The sequence below is a fragment of the Nipponia nippon genome, unplaced genomic scaffold, assembly GCF_047370975.1.
Source record: "Nipponia nippon isolate SJK-2023a ecotype South Korea unplaced genomic scaffold, ASM4737097v1 scaffold_11, whole genome shotgun sequence".
Classification (NCBI taxonomy): Eukaryota; Metazoa; Chordata; class Aves; order Pelecaniformes; family Threskiornithidae; genus Nipponia; species Nipponia nippon.
The window spans coordinates 12,825,544-12,837,960 of NW_028262302.1; the positions used below are offsets into that span (position 1 = coordinate 12,825,544).

The window sequence follows — 12,417 nt, forward strand, 5'->3', positions numbered from 1 at the left end:
CCCAGATGCAGATTCTTACCCTGCAGTAATACAAGACACTAGCCCTTGAGGAGAGCCTGCATGTAAGCTGTTACCATAGAGCAGATGACATATAGCAGCTTCTTATCCGTGGTAACCCAAGAGACACAGAAAATGGTGGGTTCTGTTTCAATAGAGTTAAATATAAGATGAGCTATTTTAAAGACTTGCCATAATGCAAAGCTTTGGCAGTAGAAGCATTAGAGGAATTTGTCTTTACATCGCTGGAAAATAACACAAAACCAGCAAGAACCTAGAGATCCTACCAGAATTGAAAGAAGAGAAATACTTCATGCTTACTGTAAAGGGGAAGGAATAGCTCCTTTTTACAAGTAGAGAGATATCAATGGAGTTGGAAAATGGTGTCCTATAGTCTCGCCCCAAAAAGGCAGAACCTCTGCCCCAGGCATATCATTTTTAAAATGTTTGTGGCCTGCTTTTCTCTCTTCTGCCAGTTGAGTGTATTTAACTAACCTGTAATGCAGCGCTGAATTGTAATTTCTCAAATTTCTTGAAGTAATTTCTCAAAAAAAAAAAAAATAAGATGACTAAACTTAATATTGATTTCACTTTTCTGATCATAGCAAATGATTGCTAGACTGCTTTGTTAGATAAGCTACTGTGTAAATGGTGCAATCTGCTCAGTTTTCTCTCTGGTAGGGTTGCTGATTTTTTTTTTTTCCTTTCAGTATTACTCATAAGGAGACATTTGCAATGCTTAATGATTTCTGTTAATTGCTGCTTTGGAAACAGTTGATCAGCTTTAGAAGTACATAAAACATTGTATTTTAATGCTCGTTTTAATTGATTGCGTTTTAATACCATGTGCCCTATGTTTGTCAAATTTTTATTTTCAAAGAATGGAAGAAATTGTTTTGACAAGAGTTTGTTTGACTTGCTGTTGACAAGTCCATAATTGTAGTTGTATTAGCACATTGTGTTCTTTAGGCCTGTAGAGTTTTGAAGAATAATTATCTTTCTTCTCAGTTCGAAGAACTACAGTGTTGTTCCCCTAACACCATAAAAGATGAGAGAGATGGAGCATTTACACAGAGGACCTACTGTTCTCTTATGGTTGAGACTAATGGTGTGAGTTGTTTATCTATGCTCAAGCCTTGTTGCCAGTATCTTGAGATGGAGAGCCCATTCAGTATTTGAAGTAAGAACTAAATGATGAATGATTTCTGGTGGTACAGAACCAGAATGATTTCTGGTGGTACAGAAAATGAGTTATTCCTAGCTCTGCTTATGGGTTGAATGTGTCTGCACAGATTAATTTTCAGGATGTTAGGATTATCTGGCTTCCCTGTCTCAGTAGCTCCACTTGTAAAGGGGCCTGTATCTGCTCCTTTACCTCATTTATGCCTGAAATTCAGACATTGCTGGCAATTGATACTTGCTGTATGTCTTCCAGCTAAATGCACTGTGATTGCAGTGTAGTCTCCTTTTCAAACCCAAAATTCATTGCAGAGTAAAATAAATATTTATCACACATTTAAAAAAACCTTACTTTTGAAATTTTGGAAGTGGTTAAGTACATATAAAAGAAACAACTTGTAAACATTCACGTTTGTAGTGCAGTGCAGGTGAGTGCAAAGTATTTTCTATGTTGCAAAAGATACCTTATTCATGGTAGAGAACATATTTCCCTGTTCCTTTCCCAAAAACCCCAAATTATGTGAAACTGAAATAGCTGTTGGAAAAATTGAGGGGTAGGAGGGGCAAAAGCTGTTGCATTTTAAGAGTTGGAAAGTAGATTACTTCTTTAATGCAATGTACTTAATCATGGCATTAGAAGCTGTGTAATTAAAAAGAAAAAAGAATAGCTGCTGACTGAAGTGCTGCTACTTCCTCCCTCCCAGTCTTTTGCAGCAAGTTACTGGTAAAAATGTCAGGATTAGTGGTCTGAAGTCAGTTAAGCTGTATTAGCAATAAGGAGTTCTAGTCCTAAGAGCATAAAAGAATAAAAAAATAGCAAAAAGGCTTTCATGTTTCACTGTTCGAATTCTGATAATACCTACTCACAGAACTCTTTCCTCACCCTATGCTTGAGCTTTTAGTTTACATGGTACCATGACCTCTAACTGTCAAAAAAAACCAAAACCAAACCTACTTCAAGCTGTGGTTTTGCTCCATAAAATTTCTCCAAGCTAGTTTCATTTCACTTACCATATTTATCTCTGATGAGACTGAATATGCCTGGAGTTTACTGCAAAATATCAGTCCTGTGTACATCCTTTGCCAGCTGCATTCTGATGAAAAGTTTACAGCTTAAAATGTGTTAAGCCAATTGGACTAGAAGTAGCCTGAAATTGTTTTATTGACATAGGCTCTCATCCTTGCTGTGCAAAGCAACTGCACTTGTATTTTACTTTAGGCTTTTTGTAATCTGTTTTGGCTTTTTTATTTTTCCTAAAATATGTCAGGAAAGTTCCATGGTGAAGTTGAAATTTAGCTTTATTAAGAATAGATTAAATCGTATTGTATGCATGTGAAACCCCTTCCAGTTCTTGGGTTTTATCATTCCACTATGCAGTCTGGAGATAAGCTGACTTTTAGGCTGAAGGGAAAACATTTCTTAAATACTTCTTTGCTAATAATACATTTACTAAAAGCATCTGAGTTTTTCAATGAGGTAATTACTTTAAAAAAACCCACCCAACCAAACAACAAAAAAAACCCCACCCCACAAAAAACCCCAAACAAAAAAAAAAAAACACCACCAAAACAACCAAAGCTGATTTGAAGAATATAATCACTTTCTTTCCTTTTTTTGTCGTTACATATTTGTGCTGTCCTATTACAGAAAATACAGCCAAAATGCATTCTCCCTTTTCTGATTTTAACTTTCTGGAATACCAGTTCCAATCACTTGTAATTGAAACTAACTGCAATTAGATTACTGTAGAATGTAAATGGAAGAGAAGCAGTAGTACTCTTGCTAAAACACAGTACTTAATTGTATCTGTCAAAGATAAGGAGGCAAAAAGGCAGTAGGCTGCGATAGTATCTCAATTATTGCAGTTTGTAGTGGGGGGAGAAGTTTGTCCTCAAATAAGGCAGTGAGATGGATCTAAAGAAAATCCGTTCAATTCCCAATTCTACTATTTTTCCTGTTTTTCATTTCTACAATGTTACTGGAGTTACATAACTATTTTTGTGCCTTAAACTTAAAGATAGTGTTTGCCTAAATGTCAGTTGTGAGAGAAAAAGCTATTAACAAGAATTGTTGAGTTATGGTGTAGCCTTACAACCTGTATCTGTAGAGTTCTGTAGGAGAAAACAAGTTTAGTTAGCTGTTTCTGTATCATATGTATCTTAGTCTGTTCTTCAAAAACAGACTGCAGTGTGGCTTGCATCTAAACATAAAGATGTCTAGTTTGCTCCAAACATGCATACAGTGTTCAGCTCTTGCTGTTAGGAATATAGGACCAGTTCTCAAACCGTTTTCTTTCCTTAATCGGAGGATAGGGTTGTTAAAGTAGGTCTTGATCCCTGAACTGCAAAGTCTCTTGATTTAACTCATGTGAAAGGCCTGAAAGGCAACTTAGGGAAATAATTCCAGCCCTTCCACTTCAATCTTCTTGGGTTTTAAATGAACACAGTTCACTTAAGAGGTTTTCTGGAGCTGATCGATTCTTTTTTATTTGCCTTTTAGAAAGAGAATGTTAAATTAGGGAAACAAGATTGTGATAACCAAAACCAGAGCCTATTATATTCTAAACTGAGGAAAAAAAAGTCTCTGGCTGGAGGAAGGTGTATTTGGAAGCCTTCCTGTATTTGAATGAGGACTAATAGCTGTGAGTGGAGAGTGCTTCTAAATACCATGATTACATACCTTCAGATATGTACATATATTTACTGCTTGCTTACAGTTTAGTTCTGTAACATTGATGCTGAATTACCCTGGCAATGGCTTGTTGCTTTGAACTAGTTTTTATGTATATACATAGATATGACCTCTACTCTCTTAAGCCCTCAAATTTCTCCGTGGCTTAGGGGCACAGAAAAGGCAAGAGGAAGGATTGTGTCAACAATCTATCAGTTGCTCCCTGTCTGTACTTCATGCATAATAAATTGTAATGAGCTTGGGGAATTTTGCGAGGTTTAATTTGGTGCCAAGTTCCTTTGCTTAAAGGCATAACCATTGGTAGTCTTCAAAGAAGAAATATTGGCTGGAAGTTTGGACTTAGTTTCTTGAGTGCTAGCTGGAGTGGAGGGATGGAAAAACTTGTTAGGAGAGCCTGATACACTGAGAATATCTGTCTGGTTTGCTCATAAACAAAAAAAAAATCCTGCCCTTCTGGCTTCTAGTAAGATTGGATTTCAGGATTAAAAATTCAGTTAAAGTATTTTCAGCCTTTCTGTAGGGGGGAAAAAAGTATAAAATATTACAAGTATAGGGTAGTGTTACCAAAAACATGGCACTGTAGTATGGTGAGTATTTTTAGACCTCAAAATAAAACCGTATATGAAAAGAATTCCTGGTTTTTTTTCCAGCAAATGGTCAGCAGAAATCTCGGGTCGAAGTCATGCTATACCTCACATTAAGACATACATGAGACCCTCTCCTGACTTCCAGAAGATTGCATGGTTCTTAGTTACAAGGTAAACAACTAACCATACAGCTCTTGCTTAAAAAACAGTCATACAAAGTTCTTGTCAATTGCAGGCCCAGGTGAATTACTGCCGTAATCCTCATATTACTATAAGTAGCGATATGAAATTTTGTCCATATTTAATGTTTCTTCATTGCATTGCCCCTTTTGGGGTTGCAAGCTGAAGTGATTATGTCAGGAACTGTTGGCAATTGCACCAAAATCTCGTCTGAGCTGTAACTGCCAATTTTGGGGTTCAGAATCAAATGAAGTGATGAGTATTTTTGAACCTTGGGCTGGGTTTCTTTAACATGTGCTGTATGTGAATGTGCTGGTTTGTACAAAATAAAATTAGGCCTAACCCATATCTATCCTTGTGCTGCCTTATTACAGAACATGTAGATACCTAACATTTGGAATCTGACCTTTTGTCAGATTGAGTTGTTCAGCAGTCTAGCTTGTAGTCTGAGCTTTGTATTTCTATGGTTTGGTTTTTAAAGAAGTCAAAAGAGGGAGCAAGGAATTTCTTGGTATGAGGGGAGAATGTCTTTTTTGTGAATGAGAAATACAGATATGTTTGTTTTGCCAAAACTGTTTCTTCTGCAACCCTATATACTATAGATCATGATCTTTGTATCCTTACTCTTAAATACTCAGTTACTTTGAATCTTTTTTCCGCTTTAGGTTCTGGCTCTTTAGATTTCATTGCTCATTGATACTGTTACTTGCAATAGTAGTAGTGATTAAGGTGCTTTTTAAAGGATTTAAGTCATTCAAATGTGATGCTGAGTCCTTCTAATACAGAAATTCATGGTTGCTTTTATTTTTTCTCATGTTTCTTCTATTCCACCACTTGCTACTATCAAAAAGCATCCAGTAACTCTGTTGGTTAAAACGTAATGTTTAAGCTTTGTGTTTTGCTGTAGAAGTAGGTTTTTACAACAGAATTGCACTTATTTTTTGAGTCCCAGCTTGATGTACTTCATAACAGATACTGATGAAGTATCAACTACAGTATGGTGCTGAACAGCATGTGAAAACAAAAATGCCTCTTTGATAAATATTTGTTTTCATAAATATAGCAAAGAACAAAATGCCAGGAGCAAAAGATATTGTTTAACACTTGTAAAAATGCTCAGTACTAAATGTGTTATAATGTAACTAGTTATAATTGAGCTAGCCTTTAATCTTCCTAAGTCATCAAATTGAAGCTATTTACCAATACTAAGTTCCTTTCTGAAATGTGCAGAGAAGATGCAAAAGGCTGAACTCGTCTTGTAGATCTGTATGACACAAGTAGGCTTGTGTAGTTATCCATACATGTTATGAATACCCTTCTATATATTGTCTCCGACACTCCCACTGTGCTGTAAAAATAGTAATAAGGAATACCACGCAAATCACTCTTTATGAAAAGACTGTCCTGATTGAAGTGAAGTTCTCCTGCTAGAAGTGCATTGCTACAGCTGTGGTACTTAAGCATTTTCTGCTGTGAAGATTATGCCTTACTGAAATGCTTTGTTTCTCTTTGCAGTGCCAATCTATCTAAAGCAGCTTGGGGAGCTCTGGAGAAAAATGGTACCCAACTGATGATTCGTTCTTATGAACTTGGAGTCCTTTTCTTGCCTTCAGCGTTTGTAAGTTTGTAGTTCAAGTACAAATCCTGGAATACCTTGAGAATCTGCAAATGTTGATGAATACAAATGTGACTGAATAATCTGCTTACTGGGTTCTGTGTTGCCAGGTTAGAAAGCTAATAGCAAGTGGAGTTTACACAAGATACTCTTTAAAATAGCAACAGTCTGTTTTCCTACACAGCAAGTATGGATTTGGTGTTGATGTGACTCTTGTGTTACTGAAAGGCAATAATAGTTTAAAATTGTAATATATACTAGTGTCGCCGGAAAGGATGATCAAATCTCTTCTTTTATGCTTCTCAAAACTAGGCTGTGAGTGCATGTTCACATTGAATTGATGCGTATGGGTTGTAACTTGAAAAACAGTTCCTGATGTTGCACTGATTGCTGTTCTTGCTCTTTCCCTGAAATGCATTTGCAAAGTCATGTGATTGTCTCTTCTCAAACTTTCTGCTTTGAGAATGAGTTCTTAAATGCATCTTCTAAAATCTCCGATAAAAATCTAAGGACATCTTCATAAAAGGCTGTTTAAAAGCTGAAGGATTGTATCTTCCAAACCGATGTGACAGCAGTCTAGGTATGGAGAAGGCAAGTTTGACCCAAAATAAGTATTATTGTAGCGTGTGGAGCAGAGGACTAGATGTAAAATGTTTTCTTGGTGACTAAGGTCCATCTAGCTTGTAGTCTAGTCTTAGTGCAGTTGTAGCAGATGCCATGGGGATTAGCACAATAAACAGGATGTATGTGATATCTCTTTAGCGTATGTTCCCTATGATTTATTTTAAAGGCTTTCTAGGATGAAAATTGTGTCCAGACCATGATGGTTAGTAGCCACGACTCAGCTTATTCTCTTAACACATCAGGTTCCTTATTGAACTACTCTTGCTGTTTTTTAGCTCTCTACAGAATCCTGTGGTAGTGAGTCCTGTGACTTAATTGTGCATTGTATTTAAGGAAAAAAGCTTTCTCTCTTTGTCTAGACTGTTTTTTGTTATTTAGATCTACTGCCTGATAATAAGGAGATGTGAGTTTCTTGTTCCTGTTGTTGATTCCTCCTTCTCTCTGGTGAACCTAGTAGTACCAAAATGTTATCAACAGCAGTTAGTCTATGATCAGAAACCATTCAAATCATTCCTGTGTGAAATTTCTTTTCCAGAGAAGAAATTCCAGGTGTTTATAAGCTAAAAGTCCTTAGAAATATTATTCTGATGAAGACCACATCTTTCCTAGATAATGGTCACAGATGTTCACATAATGTCTCATCATTTCTGTTGATTAGTAATGTACTCCCAAATGAGTATTTACTGATATTATGACATCGTAAAAAAGTTTACCTACAATAACTATAATTGCAGTTTCCTAAGACTGCAATGTTAAGATTGATCGTTTCTGGCTGGAGCTAAAGAACTCCTATGTCTCACTCTTGACATTTATTAAGGAGTTTACATAGTAGTGTGGTCTCTGATTTTGTGAACCTTAGAGACAATCTCAGACATCATTCTCCAGCATGGTTTATGCAGAAGAAAACTTTTAGAGAAAATGTGTTGATTAGAGACTGAAACAAGAAAAATCCTACAACTTCCTATAGTAGGAAGCATTGGTTTTGATATCACTGCACTCTAAAAAAAAAAAAGCAAACATTGCTTGCGTAAACTATTAATAACAGAATAATGAAGTGTTGGGCGAAAAAATTGTGCAAAAAGATTTTACTTTTAACAGCAATTGACCTCAAGGGATGAAATAATGTTCTGAGAAGGTGGCTACTGTTATCTCCAGATGCTGCCAAGCAAAGAATTTACGTATGGTGCTGGTATGATTGTACTTAGTGGTTAAAGTTTTTTGTATGAACATAACTGATCACCAGATTGCACAGTCATTTTACATAATTTGAATATTCCTGTTCTGACTCTGGCTTTTCTATGCATTGCTAGTTTTGGAAACATACTTCAAATGGGTGGAAAATCAGGAATAATTGAGTTAGTCTTTTTGCCTAGAGTGACCATACCTGTTCCAGATCTGAGCAATCTGCAAAATTTTCACTTTAAAAAAAAAAAAGTAACACCCCCACCACCCCCTGTGAGAACATTTGGCTTGCATTCCATCCTGAATCTTGCATTTTACACAGGATTTCTTGCATGTGGAGCAGGGGAGGGGGATCACCAGAACATTTTTCAGAGGGCCAGAACTTACGTAAAAAGATCTTGAAATTTCTTCCCCACACCTGAAATTGTCTCATTCTTGTGAGTTTTTCTATAACTAAGTTTCACTCCAAAATCAGACTTCATTTTGATCAACAGAATTACTTGTTCACGAGCATTTATTTATCAGAAATATAAAAGATTCTGAAGCACTCGAACCTTAGAAAATTTCAGCAATCAGAAGTTAAAACTTTACCTTTTTTGCAAACTATGTTAGACCTTTCTGCTATTAATGACTTTTTCATCATTCTGGGTGTTGATTTAGACAAAAATTATTAATGTGTTTTGTTTCTGCTCGCAGTCCACTGTTAGCAGTTGGAGTAAAATCCACTTAGCCATTTAAGAGATGGAGAATTATTAAAAATGGAAGTGTATTTTTATAATTCTGTGTCATCAAAATAACCGGAATTTAAATGCAGTGTCTAAGCTAAATTTATTGACGATTAAAAACGTGTTGGATACTTATTAAGCATCTGCTCCAGCCTTTAGCAGAAGCCTGCAGGCCTGTGTACACAAGAAAATTTAGAGATAGATTCTGCTGTAAATATGAGTACTCTACTAGCAAGGACAACTGTAAATAACAGTTTTGGTAAACACTGTTGGGTAAACAATTCCTAATGAAGCTCAAGCCTTGTGGTCATCAGGATGAGAAGCAAAAAAGACATTGGTTGGGTCTGCTCTCACGAGAGGAAAAGTTTCACTGAAACATTGCAAAAATTTGACCTCTTCTCTCCCTCCTTTGCCAAACCTCTGTTTAGGGACCAGAGGTAATTCTGCTTGGTGTGGGAGGGGGCTGCATTGCTTTGAATCTTAAAAGCTTTTCAGTAATTTTTGCTGCATTCTACATTCATATGCACACTCTAAATCTGTTTATGAAATGAACCCGAGAGAACACTTGATTTTTAAATGTGTTAGGCATTCTGTTTTTTCCTTTTGATCAGCCTTCTGGAAAAGGCAGTCAGGGTGTTCCAATCCCCACTATGTTCAGGAAAAGATCAAATTCACCTATTGCTATATAGCTCTATGTTATTTTGGTGTCTATGTTATATTAGTTGAAGCGGCAAGCAGTGTGGAAACTTCCCGCAGTTCAGAAGAGTCACTGCTGAAAATTTGACTATTAAGGAGATGAAAAATGTTTATTTTGTTTTTAATATTTGTAGTAGCAAAAAGGAGGGAGTATTAATATGTTTCATACACTGGGAGCAAGAGCTGTTATCTTGTATAGTATGCCTGCAAGATGATAATAGATGAGAGAAGTAGTATTTGGCTGCTGCCAGTCTACTACACTGCTCCCTACTCTGATTATTGTGACCATCCCCTAGAAAAAGATTGCAGGCTTTGACTGTAATAGTGTTATTGTGCTGCCTTATCCAACACCTGTATAATTGTCAACCTTACAGCAATAATGAAGTTCTAGTTTTCATCTTGGGAGTGTCCACCTTCTCTCTTAAGAAAAAATTGCCATGAAAAACACATTTTCTGTGCTACTTTGTGATTTCTTTTTGAAGTTGAGAATAAACACAACTTATAGTCAGTGTCAAACGCAAAGCTAGGGGCCAGTATTTTCAAAACTGAACTTTCACTTGTACCCCTAACATGGTTATAGAAGTACAAGTAAACCGCATTGTAGTGGGGATGGGGTGTGGAGTGGGGTTGTTTGGGAACCCAAGGGCTTTTCGGAGAGTGCAGAAACATACATATCGGGAAGATGAGTCACTGCCAACAAGTGAATAAGTACTGCTGAAATCAAATTTAACTGTAGGCATCAAGGATTTGAATGGCTGATGTTTTTTATTGCAGTGTAAATTTATCCTTATGATGCATGCATAATGTAATCTTATATCTGAAAACCAAAAATAGTTTAATGCACACAAGATGTTTCTTTCTTGAGAATTACCAGTTGATGATTATAGCAGTAGAGTTCAGTACAAGTTAGCAAAACTGTCCAAGAACTGGAGCGAATACAGAGCCATGGTAAGTATGTTATAATTACTGCGTTAGCAGTGTCCACATTAGTTTAAGGCTTCCTCAGGCACATCTGTACAGCTGCTGTCATTACAGTGAAATGCCTTTCATTAATTACATTTGTAATGTTTTAGTAGACATCAATGCTTTTGGCAAAGTTTTTCCTGTATGCAGCTTTAGGAGTCAGCATCTCAAGAAGATGATTCCAGATATCTTTAAATGAGACTTAATTTAGCATCCATAACTTGAGATAACTTGCTCTAAGGCTGTGTTTCAGTCTAATGATACTCTGCAGTAGATTTTCTAGTGATAGGATCTGACCCTTGGCATCTCAATCTGTCAAAAATCATTCATTTCAAAGGGGTTATTAACCTTCAGAGATTTTAGTCTGTTGGGCCATCCTTTGTCATCTAAGTCTATGGAAATTTTGTAACTGTATTTGGTAAAAAAGAAGCCTTCAGCAGGAATTGAAGTAGTTAGAGTAAATTAATCCAATTTCTATACATACAGCAGATCAAAACAACAAAAGTTACTCTTACAAATGTGGCCAAGATCTTGATCTCACTGAGTAGTTGTAGGGCTAGTTCAGATTTGCAGAAAGGATGCTGACAATCTTGGGATTGTGGCAGTCATTTTTGTTTGATGTTCAAGGCCTCTCTTCCTTAAACCTCCAACTGCTGCAGGCTTAGGCCCTCAGCCTAGGAAGAATACATAGTGAAGCTTTGCTGCAACTCAAGATCATTTTCTGGTGACAAATAGGTTGCTGGACCTGTCTGACTCAGCAGATCAGTTTATTAGAGAATTAACCACCTGATAAGGTAGGTTGGAATCTGGCTTATCTCAAACATGTTGAAGCAATAGATTAGCTTAACATGTGGAACTACATCAGTTGGCCCTACTGCGATTGTAGCCTGTCCGAGGCTGTCTTCACTCCCTTAGTTTTATCTGGCACTGGAGCTCAGTGGATTCCTTGTGCTTTAAACCATCTCAGACTGGCTGAAACCAAATTGCACAAGTTTTCAAACTGTTGTTCCATGAACCAGCTCAACATGATCAGGTGAGTGCTAATGCAGGGAAGAAACGGGAAGGATGAGTTCAAGGGGGCAGAAAGCAGGGAGGCGAGTGTAGGATCACATTGAGATAACCTTCTTTTGGCCTGGTTTTGGAACCAGAGCCTATGGAGAAGGCTGATCAGTGAAGTTTTGGATGAAAAGAGGCGTAAATGGCTAGGACCTGGCTGAGGAAAATGTATTGTGCACTGTAAACGGTAGAGCCAAGCCCCAAGATGTTTCCCTTTTTGTTGCATTGGTTACTCTAAAGTAGCCACTGTTGGGGGAGTAGAAGGCTTTACTTTGTCATATAAAAGGCACATCTCAAAACTCAAAGCAGATTCTTATGGAAAAGTATAATGGGCAGGCATGTACGTAGTTTATCCCTGAAGATTTCTTCACTTAGAGGCTATAGTGTCTTCTGTGAACATCTCTGTCTTCTCCTAAATTCTATCATTCACAGTCTGCTCTGGGTTCCACAAGTAGCAAAGTCACATGAAGCACAGTGTTCTGAAAATTAGTTTCATTTGATAGTTTTCCCTTATTGCATTGAAAGACACAATAACGATGTGATCCCTACTTACCTTTTCCATACCACTCTTTCTATAGACCTTAATGTGTTTCTAGGCTGAAGAGTCCTTAGCCTGCTCAGTTGCTCCTAGGTTGGAGACTGATCGTTCTTACTGCTTTTCTCTGGTTTGTTTGTTTTTTTTTCCTTCTGTATCAGTTGGGTTGGGAGGGTAGTGAGTGGAGGGACAAAGGTGCATGCGAGATGCAGGTATAAATCTGGAGAAACAGATCCAGATATAATCTGTGACACAATGATGTTCTCAAGGTTTTCCTCACTTGATGAGTCTGGCCTGCTGTATTTTTCGAAGTGATACATAATAGGATAGCTTCTGATTGTTTTTCATTCAGAATTGAGAGAAATGTATATACATGAGAAATGTAA

At 37.0% G+C, this 12,417-nt stretch overlaps 1 protein-coding gene across 3 annotated transcripts in view; it reads left to right on the forward strand.

The window, feature by feature from the left end:
• The window catches only part of TDP1 (tyrosyl-DNA phosphodiesterase 1), a 52,535-nt gene that overhangs the window by 20,945 nt on the left and 19,173 nt on the right, over window positions 1-12,417 (forward strand). For all 3 annotated transcript variants that reach the window (XM_087747494.1, XM_087747493.1, XM_087747495.1), the window contains exons 13-14: window positions 4,519-4,626; window positions 6,151-6,253. In XM_087747494.1, the coding sequence (XP_087603620.1) occupies window positions 4,519-4,626; window positions 6,151-6,253 (211 nt within the window). The remainder of the gene's footprint in view (window positions 1-4,518; window positions 4,627-6,150; window positions 6,254-12,417) is intronic.